Source organism: Paroedura picta, chromosome 3, assembly GCF_049243985.1.
Source record: "Paroedura picta isolate Pp20150507F chromosome 3, Ppicta_v3.0, whole genome shotgun sequence".
NCBI lineage: Eukaryota > Metazoa > Chordata > Lepidosauria > Squamata > Gekkonidae > Paroedura > Paroedura picta.
In genome coordinates, this window is record NC_135371.1 from 125911699 (window position 1) to 125935094 (window position 23396).

The 23396-nt window shown below is 43.0% G+C and overlaps 1 protein-coding gene across 4 annotated transcripts in view; it reads right to left on the minus strand.

Annotated features, from left to right (window-relative positions):
• Positions 1 to 23396, minus strand: part of GLP2R (glucagon like peptide 2 receptor) — a 65956-nt gene that overhangs the window by 31159 nt on the left and 11401 nt on the right. For 2 of the 4 annotated variants that reach the window (XM_077327612.1, XM_077327609.1), the window contains exons 2-5: positions 20748 to 20841; positions 14460 to 14564; positions 4349 to 4470; positions 1726 to 1832 (exon numbers count right to left, since the gene is read on the minus strand). In XM_077327612.1, the coding sequence (XP_077183727.1) occupies positions 1726 to 1832; positions 4349 to 4470; positions 14460 to 14564; positions 20748 to 20841 (428 nt within the window). Of the gene's footprint in view, positions 1 to 1725; positions 1833 to 4348; positions 4471 to 14459; positions 14565 to 20747; positions 20842 to 23396 lie in introns of those variants that run through there. The other 2 variants (XM_077327610.1, XM_077327613.1) reach the window with 2 other exon arrangements.

Consider the following 23396-nt stretch of genomic DNA (forward strand, 5'->3'; position numbering starts at 1 on the left):
CCTTTACTTCATCCCCCCCCAGCCCTTTACAACACACTTCATTGTTGTGGTGTGTCTGTATCTTATTTTGAAGGGATGTTTAAGCATTACCATAGTGATCAGAGAGCGTTAGGGCAGTGGTTAAGAGTAGAGGAGTCAACTACCCCTCCCCCCGGGCCTCAGTAAAAGGCGTTGAGTGGTCCCCAGTGATAAAAAGGTTGGGGACCACTTATGTAGAGGACTCAGGGTGCTGCTGGGTCTTGGGTACAGTGATTACTTGCATCTCTTTGCTTCCTGCAGTTTGTGTTCCTGTTCAGAGAAGCTTGCAATTGCTAATGGAAGCTGGGCTGTAAGCCTTAGTTAGAAGGGGTGGGGAAAGAAGCTTTCTGGAAAGACCTGCAGAAAACGTTGCATGTGTGTGTATGCCCTTGAGGAGACTGCTCTGCTACCATTAAAGATGGCTCACTGCAACTCTGTTGCCCCCCCTCCAAATACTTTTGTGAGGGACACATTTGATTGGGAGCCTTACGGTTCCCTTTTGAAAGAACATTCTGGACTTCACAGACCATTTGAGAATATTTGATCATGGTTAAACAACAGGCAGTCCACTGGCAATATCTGACCACTCAATAGGCAGTCATCTCCACCCCACCAGCTACCATGATTCACAATGCCATTATAGCCACAGCTTTAAAAAAAACTCACAGCAATGATGCAAGTAATTCGACAGTTTCAGTGGAACCCAGTTCTCAATTAATTTGAAAATTAGGAAGCTTCCTTCACTGCCCCACAATGGCTGAATAATTATTGTCCTTCTCATTACAATACCCTGCTGGTGACAATTCTAGCTCATGGGAACAGGAAAATATATTGCTGAATAATTCGAAGAGCATTTCCACACATCAGTAAAAAATAGCATTGCGGCAGCTGAATGGCATAGTGCTAAATATTATTGTGTGTCCCGGCCACTCCTCACCTGTTTGCTGTCTTGCTCTAGTTTGCTGCCTTTTCATGCTTCTCACCCTCCACAACTGCTGCTGGAAATGGCAAAAGAGAGCAACGTGCTTTATACGTTACCCCCTTTCGCCTGTTAATCAAGCCAGGCAGCCAATTCCCTTTCTACATGTTTTCAAGGTCCCGCGATGCCTGCTAATTTTTTGAAAAATTAATACTTTTTTGTTTAAATGCCTATGCATAGATGCATAGTGTTTTTTGAATGCCACTCCTTATGGAATCACGAGTCTTTGGATACTTTTAAACATTAATCTCATTCCCAATTTTTTTTGGGGGGAGGGGGGCTTTGGAGAGGCAAGCTTTGGAAAAAACACTTTTATTTCTCGCATCACCTGCATGCTTGTGCACCTATTCATTGCTCCAGGCTGTTCTCCATTTTTAAAAAGCACTTCCCATCCTCCATAAGAAGGGAGAGGAAGGTAGGTGTGAGGGCGGGACATTGGAGGTGGTAGTAGCCCTTCTTTGCCTCCATACATTTCTTTGGCTGCTGGCCTGCTGGTTGTCCACTGGCGGATAGCACTTTTTAGGTTGGTGAATCCACTTTTGGGGATTTACCAACTTGCACTTTAAAATGGTGGATATAGAGAACAGTTTGCTGGCTTGACACGGGAGGTTGGCGACATCATGTGGAGCAGCTGGAATATAATGACTACATTAGGTAACTTATTTCACTATATTGATCGCATGCAGAAAAGCCCCAAATCTTCCTCTTCCAGATGGGCCCATACTAACCTCAGCAGCAGAAGTATGAGTAGAGCTAATACAAGAGAAGCAATAGAAAAAGAATATCCCACAGTATAAAGATTCCAGAGGGTGACATACAATAGATGTTTTTCTTTCTAGAAGCAACAAGAAAACAAAGAAGTTAAAACCATGAAATATGAGATCCCAATCCAAGTAGAGAAGACCCTGTCACATATTTTTCTAAGACATATTTCAGGGAACATTTGCACATTACTTGAGAACCAGATGCATTTTGTTAGATTAGTACAGTGCGTTATAGCAATATTATTATTAGTCATGTTGCCTCAATATCCAGAGGTACATTGACAGATGTTACAGACAAGCAACAGGAGATAGATCTCCCTAGCACATGTCCTATATGTGTAATTAATTGCAGGGGCTTCTGGTCACTAAGTGTTGGTTTTATAGATCCTGGTGTGTTCCGGCAAGACAGTTCTTGTGTTGTTATGCAGGGTGTGCAATGTCAATATGCAGCTACGTGCTTGTCCCTTGTAACCACATGGCTCATAACAAAGCAATTACTGACAATGCAGTTTTCATTGTAAACTTCTTAGTGTCTATTGTGCAAGGAACTGTTTGAGGGTACTGTGAGGAAAGCCTTGACTTTTCCAAAGAAATTTCGAATGCTGCAATCTGGGAGCTGCCAATGGGTAGCTGCAATAGACCGATTATGCACGACAGCAGCCATGGCAGGGTAGCATGCACAGGGGGGGGAATTCCCCAGTGTACGCGAACTACCCCAGCATATCGTGCAAGTGCACACAACGCCGGGGCTGGGAGAGCCCGGTGCACTGCACGATAGCAGCGGCAGCTGGGGGGGAGTGGGGGGCATGATGCTCCCACCACACAATGGCAGGGGAGTGGCATGTTGTTCTCCCACCAAGGTGACAGAATACCCTATCCAGCTCCCTGCAGGGACATCACAGGTCAGGAGTGCCCCAGGAGGGCTGCAGATGGCGCCCGCAACACAGCAGGGAATGCGGGAGTTTCTACGTTCACATACCGCAGGCCATCCAGGACGCTGCACTGGTCCAGGGCCAGGAATGGTGGCAGCGTCATGCATAATCAGGGATTAGCACCGCTGCTCTGCTGCTGCCACTGCCACCCCATGTATAATCGCTCATAGAGATGTATTCTTATATACTGTGTCTCACAAGTTTTACATTACAAATTCCTCCTCTTCACATCCTTCCCCTCCCTTATTACTTCTCTTCCTTTGTAATTCATGTCTCATATAATGTGTATTTGAGTGTTTAGTGATTTCTTCTGCAGGCCAGGATCCAACATTTTGTGATTTGCATATGTATAGGACCCTTCCAACTCCCTTCTCCAGTGGCACCCAAGACCACCCCATCAGAGTACCTCTCAGAGTTGTTTCACTGTCTGCTTGGGGGCACTGAACTGGAAGAGGGCAACAATGCAGAAGCAGGAAATGGGCATGGTTTGTGCCAGTCATTACCTCTCAAGCTTGTGCCACTACTGCCAATGTCTAAGGTGGGCTGTAGATATACTGGCTGTACTGTGTGTTTTGGACCTCCTGAGTCAACACAAAAACATGTTTGGGGCAACAAAATATATGGAGCCAACCCTGCTGCCTCCAGATAGGCACTTCTAGTAGATCTAAAAATGATTTTGGTGGGTCAGAGGACAAAAATCCCTGTCTATTCACATAGTAACACATAGCTTTTTCCAATGTCTGTTTAGTTGAGAGGTAACTGTAGAAAGTACTAACATCTAGTACTTTCAAACACTCCGAAAACATTACCTTGTTATAATACTTCAGCAGTCCGGTACAGTGAGTGTGTATTCTCATCCTTGTATTGTAGGTGTGGGGAAGTTCTATCATATTAATACCCTCTCCACTAGCAAGTATATAGCAGAATCAGGATTTATGTAGAGTGTACAGCTTAAAAAGGCAATCCAAGGGGCAAAGAACCAACCTTACCCTTGTTTTTACTGGCAACTGGTTCAAAAGTAATAACAAAAGAAAAATTCCCTTAAGGCCAGCCAGAAATAGTTTTCAACAAAGCTTCTGTACTACTCTTTCAGAGGTCATTACATCTAAGAGAGACATTTGTGTGGCAATAATAGCCACATATAAGAATATGTGAGGTATCAAAACCAATGAAGGGTATTTATGGTGCATTCATTTTCTAATGGCTTTATTTGAGTTCCATTTTCTTCCTCATTTACTTTAAAGCAAATTCAACAAAAGGGAGAAAACTCATACTATACACAAGAAGAGCATGCTGAACCTAATCACTCCATCCTGAAAAAACCTAATCCTCTTTTAAATAAATATTAAAACTACTGACTGAATCACAAACAGGTAAAGGACTTGGTAGAAACAATTTGACTATGACCATTTACACACTGGGAACTTCACTGCCCCAGCTCCCCTACAGGAGCACAAATCGGGGGCAGATGAGGCGCACCGGGCCAAATGTTCCCCCGTGTGGGTGCAGGAAGAGGTGGGGCAACCTGCCATGATTAAAACTCCAGCATGCAGCCCAGCATGAAACTTCTAGTGCATAAACGGTCTATGAGAGGATTTCAAGAGAGAATTAAGTATGTCACTATATTAAACCATAAAAAGGCAACTGCTGCTTACTTTTGACCGCTCATTATTCTTCTCAATGCACTCTGAATGGTCATCCCAGATCTGGCTGGAGTTTTCTAATGTTTTCCAAATTCCTTGGTCCAAGCAGACTCTGTATACATTTCCTGCACTTCCTAAAAGTAAACAGAGATTCGGGCCCAAAGGTCAAGACACAAATTTCATTTTTCAGACATAGTTTAATGCTGTCACCCTTTCATCACTTGCCTGAAAGCCTCAAAAAAAGGGAGAGTTGGCTTCAAGCAGGCTTTTTCTAATGTCTGTTTAGTTGAGAGGTAACTGTAGAAAGTTCAATATTTATAAATGGATTAACACTGTCAAATGCTCCTAATTCCTATTTTTTAAGCTTTTTCATATTTAAATCCAAAGGATAAGATTGTATTTCAGTTAATTTTTCCCCCTATCCTTTCGATTAATTGGTCATTGGGTTGGAAAATATTTGATACTAGGGGCAAAGCCCGTTGTATCCAAGAATACAACGGGCGCTAGAGCTTGGCAGTGGGAAGAGGAAGGGAAGGAGTTTTCCAGTCTGTAAGGGCATGGGGTTGAATGTGTGTGTTGTGTGGGAGGTTGTGGTGGTGTAGTGGCAAATGAGGGTATGGATGTGGAGATATGGGTGTCAAGAACCTGTGGTGTGGAATGTTTGTTGAGTGTGGGAGAGGACTGACCTTTGGGAATTTTGGCATAGTGGTTACAGATGAGCTTTCCAGAGCCATGTCCTCAGATATGTGAAGGGAAAATCAGACTGGAGACTCCTCTTGGGGGAAGATTACATGGCAACCAATTACTCCCAGTTATGCGTCATTTCCCTTCTTGTGTGAATGAGGCCACATTCACCTAAATGCCCCTCTGCCCTAATACACATGGGGTAGTCACAGTACACAGGTGTCCACCCTGTTCCTTCTATCTCCCATATTTTCACTGTTGGTAAAATGTTATGTGCCCACATGCTTCTTTCATGGTTGCTCCTTAGAAGAACGGATTTTTGTACCCTATTGCTTACTACCCAAAGGAGTCTCAAAGCGGTTTACAAACACCTTTTCCATTTGTCTCTCCACAATAGTCAACCTGTGAGGTATGTGGGGTTGTGAGAGATCTGAGAGAACTGGGAATGGGCCACAGTGACCCAGCAGGCCACAGGTGTCTCAAAGCATTTTCCAATCCTCTTCCCCTTCTCTCCCCACAGCAGACTCCCCATGAGGGAGGTGGGGTAGCGAGCCTCACAGGGAAGCTGGCAACCCTAAGAGGAAGACTCTCTGTGCACAGCAGTTTTGACCTTGGTAAGGTTTTTTATACTGTTTTTTTTTATTTGCCAGGCCAAGGTTATTTGCCAGGCCAATAAGTCATTCAGTTACTATGTGTCTCCAGACATTTACTTGTTCTCTATTTACAGTTTCAGGTTGTAAATATTTATTTAGATCTTCCTGCACTTTCCAGACTCACAGGACTGATGCTGGTCTGCCTGTCTGCGCCCCAGAATACAAACAGTTGCTGGTAAGGGCTAGCCATAACCCATAGGCCAGGAGGGACACTCCTGCACCACTCCCTACCAACTGCAGGCAAAAATGGCTCATTTGAAGGCTGGACTCTGAGGCATTGTATGATTTTGAAGTCCCACCTCCAAACCTCCAGGAATATTTCCAACCCAGGGGTAGCCAACCTACAGGTGTGGCTTGGAGAGCTCCTGGAATTACAGCTCACCTGCAGAGTATAAAGATCAGCTCCCCAGGCAGAAAGGGCTACTTTGGATTTAAGGCTTCCCACACAGGTTGTTGTTGAATTGAAAGATTTGAGGCCTACTGCACAGGGTTGTTGTGCAGATGAAACAGGAGACAAAAGAGCCAGTTTCCTCTGCAGAATAACGATGTGCAGTGGCTTCAAATCTGCAGAGAGTTGCAAAGAAGAAAGACACATGGCTTGGCTTTATTTTAAGTGAGAAGGGGCTTTATTTTAAGTGAGAAGGGGCTTTTCTGTGGCCTCCCTGTCAGGCAACTCTTTGGCAGAAGGGAAAAGTCCCCCCCTCAAAAGGAAGGCCACTAAGGCTCCCCTGCGTTGCTCTTGGAAAGGCCTCCTCCCCTCAGTCAGGGCCTGTCAGAGGCTCCTTCGCAGCAGGCCTGAAGGTGGGGGAGGGGGAGCACTCTGCAGCCTCCTGCCAGCTCTGTCAGTGTTCTGAGGCAATTTACAGTTGGACATGACAGTGAGGACAGCCTTGGGGCAAAAAGGGCTAGCGCAGCCTGTCCAAGCCTCCGTTCTCATCCCCGTTGGCAGCCCTGCTGACCTCCTCTCCCTGCGGTGGTCAGGAACAGACTGGCAGCCAGACTGGGCTGGCTGAATGGAATTTTGGTCTGTCCTGGTGAGGGGCCAATAGGAAGGCACTTTGCGTGCCATTGGCAGCTTGGCCCTGGATGGACACTCAGAGGGCCCAATCAGGAGCCACGAAGCGGCTCCTGATTGGGCCCTCTGAGTTTTTATCCTGGACAGGGTCCACCCTAACTCCTCCCCAGATGGCCTTACCCTTTTATTTAATAGGAGCGGTTAAAGATAGTATAATTAACAAATCCAGGGCTGCATATTATGAATAGAATTCTGATTGAATTGATGTAGACAACTCTGAGCTCCTGGAATTTGATTGGTTCCTTAGAGTAGCGATCCCCAACCTGTGGGCTGCGGACCACATGTGGTCCTTCGACTAATTGGAGGTGGGCCCCGAAGGACAACTTCCCCCCCCCGGCCCTTTACTTCATCCCCCCCAGCCCTTTACAACACACTTCATTGTTGTGGCATGTCTGTATCTTATTTTGAAGGGATGTTTAAACATTACCATAGCGATCAGAGAGTGTTAGGGCAGTGGTTGAGAGTAGAGGAGTAAACTACCCCCCCCCTCACCGGGCCTCAGTAAAAGGCATTGAGTGGTCCCCGGTGAGTGGTCCCCGGCGTTGAGTGGTCCCCGGTGATAAAAAGGTTGGGGACCACTGCCTTAGAGGCACACTTTTTTTTTAATACTCCCAACCAATGTAGGAGACAACTGGGTGTTTTGTGTTCCTTTCTTAGCTGCAGGATAACATAGTAAATTAGGGCCTCTTGTGGCGCAGAGTGGTAAGGCAGCCATCTGAAAGCTTTGCCCATGAGGCTGGGAGTTCAATCCCAGCAGCCGGCTCAAGGTTGACTCAGCCTTCCATCCTTCCGAGGTCGGTAAAATGAGTACCCAGCTTGCTGGGGGGTAAACGGTAATGACTGGGGAAGGCACTGGCAAACCACCCCGTATTGAGTCTGCCATGAAAGCGCTAGAGGGCGTCACCCTAAGGGTCAGACATGACTCGGTGCTTGCACAGGGGATACCTTTACCTTTACCTTTAACATAGTAAATTACAATTCCATAAGAAATCTAATGACTGTCAACATTTCTATTGGATGATACGACAGAAAAGAACATGTCTTCAGGGTATAAGGTTAAAAGGAGACAGTTTCAGCTAAGAGCTGATTCACTCATCCATGTGCACTGCTTATATCCTCACTTAGTCACATTCAGTGACTCACAGCTGAATATGGGGATGGGTGACACTGAAAACAATTGCTTTGTCTGTGGTGCAGCAGGTCAACACCAAAGATTACTGTCATTCAAATGACCATGGGTGCATGAATTCAACAAACCAATGTTTTGTTTAGCAGATTTCTACCATCGATATGTGTAAATATTGCCCTCTTTGATGGAAGAGGGGGAAATTGCTCAGAGAGATGTGCTTGATTTGCTGTCCGGTGGATGCTCTCCAGGTAGGGCTGCCAACTATAGGCTGGAAATTACAGGAGATGTTAGCGGGATATATTGCTATAGAGTGCATTATCTTTGGGGGAACTGATCTCTATCTAAAGATGATTCATAATTCTGAAAGATCTCCAGTTCCCACCAGGAAGTTACCAATCCTACCTCAGAAATTTCAATGGTAAACAAGTGAGACCATTGGTTGGGGCTCACCTTGCAGACCTGTGCCCATTTAAGCATAAAATCAGAATTCCTAGAAGGTTGCTGTCCTCTGACTGAGAAATTAACAGGAGAAGTATACTCCTATGATAATTAATCAAATTCTGAACCAAGCATACCATCCCTCCTCCACCAAAAAAAATCCTTATATTATTATAACTCAACTGAACTCGAAAATAAATGACATTTTGAAATATCTGACAAACAAGTTTTATGGTCCCTAGCTGTTCTGCTTAGAGCTGAAGAACATCAAAAGAAGAAAAGTTGGGTTTTATACCCAAAGGAGTCCCAAAGCAGATTATAATTGCCTTCTTCTTGTTGGTATAATTTGGTAGTTTATGTTATAAAACTATAGCAGAGTTAATGTATAAATGATGAGACCAGACAAGGCAGGTATACTGTATATAAAAAGACAATTTTCCTAGCTAAACAGGATAGGGGAAAACTGGAAGACAAAACAAGAAAATGCATAGCTTCCTATAGTTCATACAGGAGCTCTACATGAGGGTTGGGCACAACGGCATCCAAACTGGCCATTCCAGGCTGATTCAGATGCCACCACACACAACCCTACAGTCTACATCTTAGCTGTTACATAGTGAAGATTCAAGATAGATCTGCCTATCTGCCTAAAGCAGATATCTTCTCAAACAAAGGGAGGAAGAATTCTTCTCTTCCTGCTAATCTTGTGGTAAACAAGCATGAGGCAATGGCTCCTGATAAACAAATCTGCATACCTATGAACAGACCATATGACCCACTTTGCCTGTCCCCACTAGCAACAAGTGTAAACAAACAGTCTAACCCTTTGACTAACAATCTGTGGCTGGCTCTTGCTAAGAGACAAACACCCCTCCTCTCCCCACAACGGACAACCTAAGAGGTAGTTGGAATTGAGATATCTCTTAAAGAACTGCTGGTTGCATGTGGAGGAATAGAGAAGCAAACCCATTTCTCCAGGTTAGAGTCCACTGCTCATAACCACTACACCAAGGGGTGAGTTAGGAGAGATTGACTGGGGAAATCTGCCAAGATCATAGAATCATAGAATAATTGAGTTGGTCATTTAGTTCAGCCCTATTGCTCATCCACTGTAACCTGCCACCCCCTTGAACCTTTACACAATCGGCATCTTCATCAGATGGCTACCTAGCCTTTTTCAAAATTTCCAAAGATGGAGAACCCACCATCTCCTGAGCAAGGCTGTTCCATTGAGAAACTGCTCTGTCAGGAACTTCTTCCAGATGTTTAGATGGAATGTCTTTTGAATTAATTTCATCCCATTGTTTCTGGTCCATTCCTCCGGGGCAAGAGAGAACAACTCTGCTCCATCCTCTACATGGCAGCCTTTTAAATACTTGAAGATGGTTCAGATCCCCTCTCAGTCTCCTCTCCAGGCTAAAGAGACCAAGCTTTCCCAACCTTTCCTCATATGTCTTGGTCTCCAAACCCCTCATCATCTTTGTTGTCCTCCTCTGAACCCGCTCCAGTTTGTCTTCGTCCCTCTTCAACTGTGGTGCCCAAAACTGAACACCTCCAAGTGAGGCCAAACAAGAGCAGAGTAAAGCGGCACCAACAACTCCTGTGATCTGGACATGATACTCCATTTTATACAGCCCAAAATACCATTTGCCTTTTTAGCAAATCATGTTCAATGTATGGACTACTAAGTCACCTAGATCCTTTCGCACATACTACTGCCAAGACAAGTCTCCCCCATCCTATATTGATGTAAATGGTTATCCTACCTAAATGCAGAACTTTACATTTGTCCCTATTGAATTTCATTTTATTCAGTTTAGCCCACTTCTCAAGCCTATCAAGGTCATCCTGTATTCTGATTCTGTCTTCTGCAGTGTTTGCTACCACTTCCTAGTTTAGTATCATCTGCAAATTTAATAAGTACCCCCGCTAATTCATCATCTATCTAAATCATTTATAATATGTTAAATAACACAGGCTCCAGGACAGATCTCTGGGGCACTCCACTTGTCGCTCTTCTCCAAGAGGATGCTGAACCATTAACAAGTACCCTTTGTGTACGATCTGTTAGCCAGTTATTGATCCACCTTACAGAATTAGGATCAATACCACATTTACCAACTTATCAGCAAGAATATAATGTGGAACCTTATTAAACTCTTTACTGAAATCCAGATAAACTATGTCCACAGCATTCCCCTGATCCAGCAAGTTAGTCACTTTCTCAAAAAGAAGAGATAAGGTTGGTCTGACATGACTTGTTCTTGCGAAATCCATGCTGAGTCTTAGAAATCACAGCTCTCTGTTCCAGCTGCTCAAGGACTGACTGTTTGTTCCAAAATTTTGCCAGCTACAGACGTCAAGCTGATGGGTCAATAGTTACCCAGATCTTCCTTTTCCCCTTTCTTGAAGATGGGGATAACATTTGCCTGCCTTCAATCATCTGGTACCTCATCTGTTCTCCAAGAAGTGTCAAAATAATGGACAGAGGTTCAGACATGACATCTGCAAGTTCTTTTAATACCCTTGGATGCAATTCATTTGGCCCAGAAGATTTGTTTCATTTAAAGAAACTAGTTGTTTATAGACTGCCCCCACAGTGATCCTAGGCCACCATTCCCATTCCCCCTGTTGTGATATGCCTTTGCCACATTGAGCACTATTTCCCTCACAAGAGAAGACTGAGGAGAAATAGGAGTTAAGCAGTTCAGCTCTCTCTTCATCATCTGTTATAATTTTACTTTCTTTTCCTCACAGTGGTCCTACAGAGTCTCTACACATTTTCTTACTTGAAATATAGCAGAAGCCCTTTTTTTGCTATGTTTAGCACTTCTTGCTAGCCTAAGCCCATATTGAGCTTTAGCTTTTCTAACACTCTCCCTACAATCATTGTTTATTTGTTTATACTCATCCTTGGTAATAAGGCCTTCCTTTCATTTCCTAAATGACTCTTTTTTATTCCTCAAATCACTTGACAGCTGCTTATGGAGCCACCTTGGCTTCCTTAGTCTCCTTTCATCTTTCCTTTTCAAGAGAATTGTTTGTAATTGAGCCTTCTATATTTCACTTTTAAGAAACACCCAGCCTTTTTAGACTCTTGGACTCCCACCTCTTTAAGTCTTTCTGATCAGTGGACTCTAATCAACATACCTTTAAGTCTGTTAAAATCTGCTTTCTTGAAGTCCAATCTATACATAAAGGTTTCCTTTCCCAAAATTGAAAATTTCAAAATCACATGGTCACTACTACCAAGTTTGCCCACTACTTCCACCTCATATACCAGTTCTTCCCTATTGATGGGAATCAAGTCTAAAATAGCAGACCCCCTAGTTCCCCTCTCTACTTTCTGATAAATGAAGTTGTCAGCAAGACAAGTTTAGAAATTAATGGAATTTGTATTTTTAGTAGCGTTAGTCTTCCAACAGATATCTGGGTAATTGAAGTCACCCATAACCACTGTTTCCCCCCTCTTAGAGAATTGTGTAATTTGGTCTAGGAGTATCTCATCCAAGCCCTCTGACTGGCTTGCTGGTCTATAGCAGACTCCCACAATAATAGCATTCCTACTCCTTTTATATTTACCCAAATGCACTCAACTGAACTTTCATGCTCAGGTACCTGTATTTCTTCACAAGTATAAAGATTCTTAACATATATTGCTATACCTCCCCCCTTCTTTACTTTTGAATAGATCATACCCCTCAATTCTAGGATTCCAATTGTGAGTATTATCCCACCAAGTTTCTGTGATATCTATAAGATCATAGTCCCCTTCCTCTATTAGGACTACTAGTTCCTCCTTCTTGTTTCCCATACTCTGTGCATTAGTGTAGAGACATCATAATCCATCCTTTGTGTGCCCCTTAGTTTTAGTTTTGGAACTTCCTTGTCAGTTAGTAGTTCCCTGCTTATGTGCAGATTTGCAATCTTCTCATCTTCAGTTCTTGCCATCACACTAGGTTCTGAATTTATATCTTGTTCCCCCTTTGGATTTAGTTTATCTTTGGTTTAAAGATAGAGGTTATCAATGAGCAGAATGACAAACAGGCTTTGCTGCCAAAGGTGATAATGCTCAAAGGAGTGTTGATGTCAGTTGCTGCTTTGATTTGCTTTGATTCTATGAAATGCAAAAGAATAACAGAAGAGGAATGAACAGCCTAGGCTTCTATCAGTCACTCTAGGCATTTCTCTAAGAGCTGCTCCGGTGGAGAGAGTAGCCTATAAATTCAAATCCTTATCCATTGTTGTTCCTCTATATATTTATGAAACAGCCTAGGGGATGGGACGTGTCCGGCTGTCTAAGTTGGAATAGGGCCAATCAGGGTGCAGCCAGCTTTGCCCTACCCCTGCAACTCCCACCCTCCATACCTGGCCTCTGGCCTCTTTGCTCTCAGATGCCTCAGTGCCTGGAGCCAGCAGCAGGTAAGGGGAGAGGCCCTGGGCAAAGGATCATGGTGGAGGGCCTCCTAACGAGGGCCTCTTGGGCTGCTAGGCTGGGCCTGCTGACGAGGGCCTCCCAGCCTGCTGACTACTCGTTAAGGACTGCTAAGGAGCTCTGTCAGCCCTGCTAAGGAGCTGCCCAGCCCCCACCCACCCCACTTTAAAACCAAAACCAGCATGTGTAGGCACATGGAGCTGAACACTGCCATTTGTCACTTGACTGCATTTGGGTGCTTTTAGTAGCTTTTTCCTTGGCCAGCTGACATCCAGTACCGGACATGGGCTGGAAGAAAGATTTTGAATGCTCTGGAGCAGTGGTCCCCAACCACCGGGCCCTCTCCCTGCCCCCCCACCCCCGCAGTGAGAAACTTCCCAGGCCGCAAGCAAATTGGCTGCCAAAGCGGCTGATTAGCTTGCAGCCCAGCAAGTTTCTTTCTGCGGGAGGGGGGAAGAGGGAAGTGTGGCCACGGCGCGCATGCGCGGTAGGCAAAGTGCCGCTCATGCGCATTTGTGTCCCCACCAGGAGCGCAAACTCGCATGCGCGGCAGTTTCACGCATGCCCGAAATTGTCGTACGTGCGTGTTTGTGGCTACACATGGCGCAAATGCACGTGCACGGACCTGCTCCAAATGCGTGTTTGCGCATGGGCTGGCGCGCATGTGCGGTGCCTAGATCACCCTCCCCCACACCAGTCTGCAACCTGAAAAAGATTGCATACCACTGCTTTGGAGTACATGGAATGGGGGCAGGGTTTGTTTTTCCCTTGCTGATTTCGGTGTCAAAAACTAGCCCCCTCCCTTTGAAGTGGTGGACCTATTCACAGGGACCCTCTACTGTGTTATTTTTGCCTGCTTCCTAATTTTGGTGGGGAAAGGTTTTGCATACTCTGCAAAAAACAAACAAAAAAACCCACCCCAAAATAGCTGAGAATTTCATCCCACTTTTGTGGAAAACAAACATGTTATAGCTGCTAGAATTAGGTTTACCATGGAAACCAGTGGAAATTAATCAAGATCAGAATCTAAAATTGAACAGGTATAATAATAGCTATAATAAAGAAAAATAATAAAAATGTTAAAACAAAGTTTAAAAAATGAAGTGGTGGGAAGAGTAAATATAGCCATCGGACGGTGAGGCTGATTCTGTGAAGGCTCAAAGTGGCATGCTACATTCCCCATCCTACATGAAAGGGTTGCCAACCTCAATGTGGGATCCAGAGTTCTTCCAGAATTATGACTGATATCCAGACCACAGAGATCAATTCCCCTGGAAAAAATGGCTTGCTTTAGAGGGTAGACTCTGTGGAAACGTATTCCTGTTGTGTTCCCTCCCAAGGCTCTGCCCCCAAGTCTCCCAGAATTTTCCTACCCAGAGTTGGGTGGGCGATAGGGTTGTGAGTGTCCTGCATAGTGCAGGTGGCTAGACTAAATGACCCAGGAGGTCCCTTCCAACTCTATTATACTATGATTCTATGATTCTGACCCACATACAAAACTCTGGATTTTTAGACCCTTTTGATATATATAGGCCACCAATGTGTAGAGTGTGGCATAATTAGGAAAGATACAACAACATGCCATCAATGCAAGGGAGGCTCAGGGAGAAAGAGCTTTGCAGGGAAAGGATACCCAGCTCAGTATTCTGGACAGAAAGAGAAAACTATTTTTATATGACATTTTGTATATGTTTCCAGTCTTGAGTTACCATTTTTTACCCATGGTAAATAAGATGGGCAAGGAACAGAGATGTTTCCCGGAGATGAATAAGGCCAGCAGACAAATTGATCAAAAGTCCCATTGCAATATATTCCTGCAAAAGAAAGAGAAATACAGCATTTTAATTTTAATGGTTATTTTGCAATTGATCACCATGGAATGGCCAAAGTATGAAATCATATATACTGCTATTACTTTTGTGATAGATAACCCAGCAGATTTGGTTCAAATTAATACCTGTGGTGAAATCTGCAGCCTGATCACAAGGCATTCAATACCAGCTCTGAACAGACCTACCCTATATGAAGCATATTAATAGTTGTTTTTGTACCATGCCAAAAAGCAGTGACCTACACCAGAATTTCAGAGATGGGGATTTGTTTTGACTGAGAGACCCAATTTATATAACACGTATCCAGAGCTTCATAAATAATGGACTAGTCCCAGTGAGCATTTTCATTCAGTTTTGCCAGGCTACATTCCCCATCCTACATGAAAGGGTTGCCAACCTCAATGTGGGATCCAGAGTTCTTCCAGAATTATGACTGATATCCAGACCACAGAGATCAAGTCCCCTGGAAAAAATGGCTTGCTTTAGAGGGTAGACTCTCTGGAAACGTATTCCTGTTGTGTTCCCTCCCAAGGCTCTGCCCCCAAGTCTCCCAGAATTTTCCTACCCAGAGTTGCAACCCTACTATTGCTTTTATCCATAAAACTCTCATGAGGCATAGCATTCATTCATTCATTCATTCATTCATTCATTGCATTTCCTTTCTTTCTAGCCAGCAGAAAAGCGGGTTAGATCCAACACAATATTCTCACAAGCAAAGACCAAACTGAACAAATGTGGGCTTTAATGTAATGACTGAAATGAGCTACCAAAACAAGCACCACATACAGGAATGCAGCAGTTGATTAACATCTTAACCATATGGCATGTTGTCTCATCACAACAGGAAATAAACAAAAAGCAATAAGAGAAAACAAATCAAGATGTTTCCAAGACACCAAAAGGTTAGTTGAAAAGTTAAAAATATTAACAGCAACCATCTGCATTCAAATAACTGTCAGCAATTATCATCTTGGTCAAGCCACATACCACAGGAAATAAACAGAGACGGATGAGAAAAATGAATCAAGAACTTCTCAAGAGGGCAAAGTGTTAATCAAATGGTTCAGAAACACATGACAGTAATAAAACTCATCATTTACATAAAGAAATAATCTCTAAAATAGAAACATGTCATTAGCACCCCATGATACAAATTGGGGAGTAAGCCATTCAAATAACAGAGCACAGCAAAGAAATGAGGGGAAAGGATCAAAAGGAGTTTAGCGGTTCACACCTGACACTCCATTGCCTATTAAAAGGTAGACCTCAGTTCAATAATGAAAGACTGGTCATGTGCATAAATACATGTAGATTTGCTTCTAAATGTGAAGAAGACTCAGGAAGTAGGAAATCAAGGGGCAGGGACCCCAGAGATAGGTGCTTATACAAAAGAGAAATGTTGGCAGTAAAACAGGAAGCTGGGAAGCTGGAAGCCCAAGTCATATTGTAATGAATAAAAGAGCTCAGTGGATAATGGATATTGGGGGAAAACTCATGCAGGTCTATGGTACAGGGTGGCCTATACAGGTAAATTGAAAGGAAAGCTGGACTGACAGTGGGGCTAAAGGAAATGGGACAGAGAAGGCCATGGACTAAAAAACAGGTTTGATGGAATGATGAATGGACGACATATGGAATAGAAGAAAAGAAGGAAAAACAAACAGAAAAACACACTAAGGGGAAATTTTATACAAGGTTTATTGTGACAGAAAGGGTATGAAAAATCAAGGAGTTTTGAAGGCTGTGAAATTTAGGGTGGTGCAAAGATTCTGGAAAAGTTCACATTAATCAGTCTGCCATCAGAGAACCACTGGCAGAAAGCATCTTCATTAAAGAATTGTGCACATGAGTTGATACAGAATTGAGAGAAGGAATGCAATTCAGACCACTGCTCATATCTGAAAAGCCACCTGGTATTATCTGTTATTACTGAGACTGCCTGACCGGTAACCCTGTCAGGATCTGTCACACTCTCACTTAAAACGATTCAGCCAAAGTGAGAGCACAGGACATTAACACTGCTGGCAAGGGTGTTGAAACACCTCATCAGCATCAAGGTCACACTGATTTGCAGGGACTTTAGGGGTAGGAGTGCGCCAGAGATCGTAACCTGTAGATTTGCTGTTGATTACAGCTAAAGATCGGCTCTGTGATTAAAAGCTGTTAAAGCCGCCTAATCTGGGCTAATGGGTTCTGCAAATGTATCCTGAAGTGCCAGATAAATGTGAACATGACAAGTAGAAACATTAGCCCCCAAATTAATGTATACCTTAGCTCAGATCCTTTGTTTGATGTTTCAGTCAGCAATCTCTCTGAACTGATGCTAGTGCAATGTCAGAAGATATAATTTGAAAATATAATACAGCTAAAGAAATGTAATTTCTCAAACACAATGACCAAATTCTAGAACTTGTGTATTTTATTGCAATGTCCATTAAATAAGGGTAGAGCTACTTATAATTTTAACGTGCAGCCATTGCCCAAAATGGCAGCATTACATTTAATTGCCCCTCCCTCTCTGTAAGATTTAGGGCAATTTACTTATGTCCTAATGGCACAGTATTGTTCATTTCCTTCTTGCTGCCTTTCAAAATTGGCTTCTGCTGTGGAAAAATGCATAACCCTATTATACCCGAATCTAAGATAGTGGCTGTAGACATTATGGCAAATTAAGGTGGGGGATTCAATGTGTTGTACCTATTTTCTTGGCAACCATCATATGTTTAATGTAGTTCTATTTTGAGACCTTTCAAACAAAAGCTCATTTCAACAACGTAATTAATCAAATCATTTGAAATGGAAACTACTAAAGGTTATATTGATGGAATTAAGCCTGTGAAAATCAAATAAAGCCCTTTGGGGGAGGAGGGGGGAGGAGAACCTGTGCAGTCTCTTTGAAGATCAGTGGTTGGATCTGGTTGAAACAGCGCCATCAGTTGCATGAATGTCACTGGAACTGTTGTTCCATGGATGGATGGAGCCTTGAGCCCATTTAAGTAAGTGAGATTTTTGATATCAGTTTAAATAAACTCTCATATATACATCTAAGATATAGAATTCTAGCTAATAGCATGTATCTGGCACACAGTTACGAAGACACAGGAACATATCAATCTATGGAAGACAAGGACATTAATTTCTGTCAATTACCCCCTCCCACTATAGAACCCACACGTTTCTTTTCATGCTGTTTCAAGGGAGGGGGGACTGCTCCCTCCCGGGAACAAAATTTAGTAAGCTCAGTGGACTATATTGAGAACAGGATTACCATGTTTCTGGACTGCACAGTGAAGAGCTAAGGGCCCTGTCAGAGCTTTCAACATTCCACAAGGCCAGTAAGACAGAGCTCTTCAGCCAGGTGTTCTGTTGAGGCTGGGCTAGGAAGACCTGTTCCTTCCCTGTGCGGGCCTGTAAAGCTGCCAGGACTTATCTGTAGCTGCACCCTGTGAGATTTGCAACTGTTAGATGTGGGCACTGGGAATGGTCATCCTGTTGTTGTCTTTCTACCACCATCTTGGGTTTTTATTGGTGTTTTATTGTTTTATGGGTTTTTTGCCATGGATGGATGGGTGGATGGGTGGGTAGATCTATTTCTTGGTCTGAAATAAACTGCAAGTTGTTGTGATATCCATATTCTGGTTGATTAACACATTGTATTTGGGGTACACTTTTAAAGTGCAAACTGGGATTTTAAACCTGAATTAAGCAAATTTGGTCATCACAACAAATCCTAATTTGTTTCAAATCAGGATCAATCTTGGCTTTATGTGTTAGGGACAAGTTCTGAATGCAATTGCTGCAGGAAGATTTTTGTTTTGTTTGGCGTTCCCTCGCTTACTCTCATTAGCCATACTCTTGTATGTGTTCTTATGTATCTATATTTTATGTGCTCATATTATGATTTGTTTTCAGTATTTATATAGAGAGAGCTTCTATGGCTCCCCAGACAAAGATTTTATTTGCCCTCCCATATTTTATTTATTTGTTTGTTTGTTTATATTTATATACCACCCATTTCTTTGCAGCTCTGGGTGGTTTACATTGAACGTTAAATAACTTACATGGAACGTTATACAGACTGTAACGTCAAAGCAACTTTCAATAAAACATCAAAAGATCACAATATACATAACAATTAACAGTAACATTGGGAGGGTAATCATTTCAGTCATGGGGGGGTGTCTGGGGGGACCAGCAGGTGTTCTGAGTTGGTCAGCCTCAAGCGAATGCCTGGTGGAAGAGCTCCCTCTTGCAGGCCCTGCGGAACTGTGGAAGTTCGGGCCGGGCTCTGATCTCCTGAGGGAGCTCGTTCCACCAGGTGGGGGCCAGAACCGAGAAAGTACCAGTCCAAACGAAATACTATAACGAAACAAATTATTAGCTGTTACCATGCATCTATAATAAAGTATCATGGGCCACCCAGCGGCCACTTTTGAGGAGGAATCTAAAGAATCAGGCCACACACCGACAGAATCCCCACCTGAACAGCTGGATCCGGTCAGCAGACCCAAGAGGGTAAGCATTGGGAAGCAAAAATGCTTCCCAGTCACAACCAGCCTGCTCAGTCTTCCAGAAGAGGAAAAAGACATCACAGAGGCTTGCTTCCCTGCCGGGCTTTCATGAGCCATACAGTATAGGGGGGGAAAATATAGTTTGGTGGCACAGGAGAGATGAAGGAGCATCTGGTTGGTTGCTCAGCAACAGTCAATGTTAGTACCTAAAGTGGAGTCCTTATAGGACCAGAAACAGTAATAAATAAATAAATAAATAAAAGCCCAGCACTTGTAGGAAGGTGAACTCAACTGTAATGAAAGACACCCAGCCCTTGGGGGATGTCTGGCAGCAAAAGGTGCAGATAAAGGGAACATGCTGAGCTGGGTTTGATGTAGAACCAAACCTTGGTTGTCATCCCTCTGGCTGCTTACCTGTTGAACAAACAGAGCTCGACCCTGCTGCCTTGTACCTTGACTCTGGTAATCTGTGCTTGCTCCTGAAGCCTGGGACCTAGACTCCAGTATCCTATACCTTTCCCCAAGCCTTGGAATAGGACTCCTGGACTCTTGACCTTCCTATCCTGATCCTTGGATTGGACTTTTGATATCTGTAATGGTAAGCAACCTTGAGGGCATTGTGAGCAGCAACGGTGGGGTATAAAGATAGTGGAATATACCCAATTGTTCTGTTTGTAGAATTTCTCTTTTGACATTAATTTCTCTTTCTGACCACCTATAAACATCATTCCCCCCAAAAAACAGCTAAACTGGCTGGGGGGATGGAGTGAGAAAGAAATGAAGTGAAACTGCTCTTTTTCTAAGGGAAGGGGTTGTTTTGATTCCCTTATCCTTTCTTACTCCAGCCCACTGACCTGGCAATTCCTATGTGCAGTTTCTCAATACTAGGAATGATCTTTCAGGGGTCAGAAGGGGGTTCAGGAAAGGCTAGAAAGGCAGAAAAACTTTTGTGCCTTCTGTGCACCAATGGTTGGCCACATAGGAAACAATACAAATAAATATAAAGCCATAGGAAACAATAAAAATAACTGTAAAGCTGGAATCATTCAGGGCAATGGATTTTGATACACAGAGACTGACTTGAATTCTATCTATTGATTCAAAATTTGATGATTCTAAAACGTGAATTATAAAAACGAAAACTTCACTCAGTGTGAAAGTACTCATTAGCCTGAAAGACAGAAACTCTCTGGCACGTCAAAACAGGACTGCCCCTCTAAAAGCAAGGCATGTTCATGCCATTAAACTAGCCTTTCTCAACTTGTTTCACCATTGAGAAAACCATGAACATTCTTCAGGCTTCAAGAAACCCCAGAAGCAGTGTGATCGTGCAGAATATGGTTGGGAAACATAGCTGTGTGCATGCCCACCTGGGGCCCCTCCCCTTCTCACCCATTCCATGTCCATCATTGGGGGGGGGGCATGGATTGACATGACCATATATGGTCACATCACCCAATAAATATTTAACAAATGTTAAAAATATATTAAAAATTGATTAACTCCCACCCATTCCGGAAACCCTGCCAGGGCCTTCAAGAAGCCCCAAGGGTTTCACAAAACCGTGATTGAGGAAGCCTGCACTAAGCTATAGTTACAGATGAAATCTAGAGATCTGCATACTAATAAAATACCTTGGTCACTGCTTTCTTACCTGCATTTATTTTAGATGCCTGCAACTTTTTCAAGCATGCTTCTTTATAGGAATACCAGTTAAGTGTTAATATGTCTAGAGTGCCTTGAACCTGCTGGTAAAGAAAAGAATAAATTATAATCAAAGAAGTATGAAATGATATGATTCCACAAAATATGTTAAAGGAACAAGACCAGCACTGCATAGTAGAACCAGGCAATGGTTCTTTCGAGTTTCCTTTAGAGGAGCTGTCATTTACAACCCTAGTTATCCCACCAAGGCAATGATGTTGTGAAAAGATATATTCCTGTCAAGTTAAATTTCCCTCAAGGAAGTAAATAGGACATATTAATTGGCAGTTGTGAAATTCTTGACTTGTGTCCGCTCCGCACATCCTATTAGACATTATGACAGCTCAGTGAAATGGCTGACTTTTCACATCAGACATGAAATGAAATGTTACCGTATGACAAACAAAGACAGTAAAAGTGAAGAAGACAAGCTTAAATAAGAAGGTGTCTGCCTCAACTCAAATACAACAATGTCTTCTCATACCCCTTAACCCCTCAAAATGACATGTTGCCAGTTCTCATGACCAGATGGAGCAAAGGACACAAGTTCTCCTCCACCCCTGCATTTCTCCCTCTTTCTCCTGACAATTTATTATTGGTTTCAGTTTTGTTTTGGTTGACATTTGAATCCACCCTTCCTTCTTGGGGCTTGGAATGCCTCATGCCAGGACACTGTACTTAAAGAAAGCCTAGCAGCTTTTCTGTAAACAACAATTGATTTTTGCCATTCAGGATACTGTGAAAGTCTCAGAAGGTGAAATTAATTATTTTTAATGTTCTGAAATATAACAAAAATGTTTTTTTAATCCACTTTAAACAGATAAGAAAAAAAATGGGCAGGAATGAGACTCTGCTTTAAGTGGAAAAATAGGACCACTGAACCAAAATAATACCAATCCCACCTGAATGCTCAACTCCCTCCCATCATAGAGCATACTCTTCCATTTATATTTTATTTTTCCACTTGTTTTTCTGTCTCTTTCACTCTTATCCATTTCTTCTCTCATTTCCACTTCCCCTTCTCCCATTTTCCCCTTGCCCTGTTCCTGCCTTTTCAATTTCTGGCCTTTTGTGTCCTGTCATTCTTTTCCACTCCATTTCTCAGCATGAAGTCAAGATAACTGTTGACATCTTCTCTGGACAATATCTTTTCTCTCCTACATTTCACATCTTCTGTTCCTGATCAAAGCAATTCTGGTGTGCTGACGTTTTATCTTCTGGCAGAGGTGTTGCTGTCTAGTGAAATGGCAGACATATTAAAACTCTTCTCCAAGAGCAGGTCAGGTATTTCTACGGTTTAGTATATTTATTTCAGAATTCCTTCCACTATCCAAATCTTTGCATGTGTGTCTGTGAAAGACTGAGATGCCACTTACTATATTAACCTACTAAAACTTATAGTAATTACAGTTTTCCTAACACTTTAAAATAATTAAACACTTGGAAATTGATTATGCTGTATATCCAGTTGTTTTGAGCCAAGGAAGTATTATTTTGATGTTTATGTATCTTGGAAAATGCAAAACAGCAGGCTGAGATTCAACAGAACAACAGAACAATGTCGGTTACGTTGATGGCTCACTTATCTTTTTTGGGATGGCTCTTAATAGGTACCTAGAAACCAGGGCACTGCTGATAAGAGTGCTGTAGCCCAATAATTGTAGCCTGATAGGTGGCATACAAGTACAGATATCTCAGCTTTAACCTTTGCTGGAAAAGGGAAAGAAGGGAACTGGAAAACTGGGGAAACAGACATAGCATTCTTCATGCTTATATATTGCACCAACATAAAAAGGTTTAATTTTTAGCAGTTCACCTCCATGAACTGTGGGAAATAGAAGGATTTCCCACAGGATCTTCTATGACAGAATAACATTTTTCACAGTTCACTTGTAGAAGCCACAGCTGTTAAACATACACAGAGCTTTCAATTGTCTTGCAGGCAGATATTGACCACTTAACGAGGACACTGACAACCATAATTTGGCATGAAATATTTGGCCAAAGCCTTTATCCAGGGCCATTCCGCACAGCTGGTAGAAATCCGTAATCAACTCTGAATATTCCATTGCTGTGTATTGTAGCATTCCATTGTCATTTCACACCTGGCCAAAAACTCAGTTTTCCTAGCAGGACTGTTTCTCCTCTAGCATTCCTCACCTACTTCCGGTTCTTGCCGAGGAGCAATGAAAATGCCACAAACTTCCCTCACCCTCTCCCACCTCGAGCCTGCCAATCAACCGGACAACCAATGAGCCTCGGATAGCCACACAAAACCCCCCTCCTTTAAAAAAAAACAAACAAACACCAAAGTAATCATTGCAACGCAATTTCATTTGTTCACAGAGGCATTGGTTATCTGTCACAGCTCCATCTTCAAGTTTTGATAGTTTCATATATCTTATATTTAGAGACTGCTGTGCAAATCTTCCCAAACGGCAGCTTTGGGGCAAAACGTTTTGTCAGTGATAGGGCAAATTTATGCCTTGGAGAGTTGATTCCAACTGTGGTCTCTGCCCTTCCCTGGCAGTTAACTTGTCTGGATCTGGCAACCTCCCCCCTCCCCCATTCCCTTCCAGCAGCCAGAGGGGATCTGTCC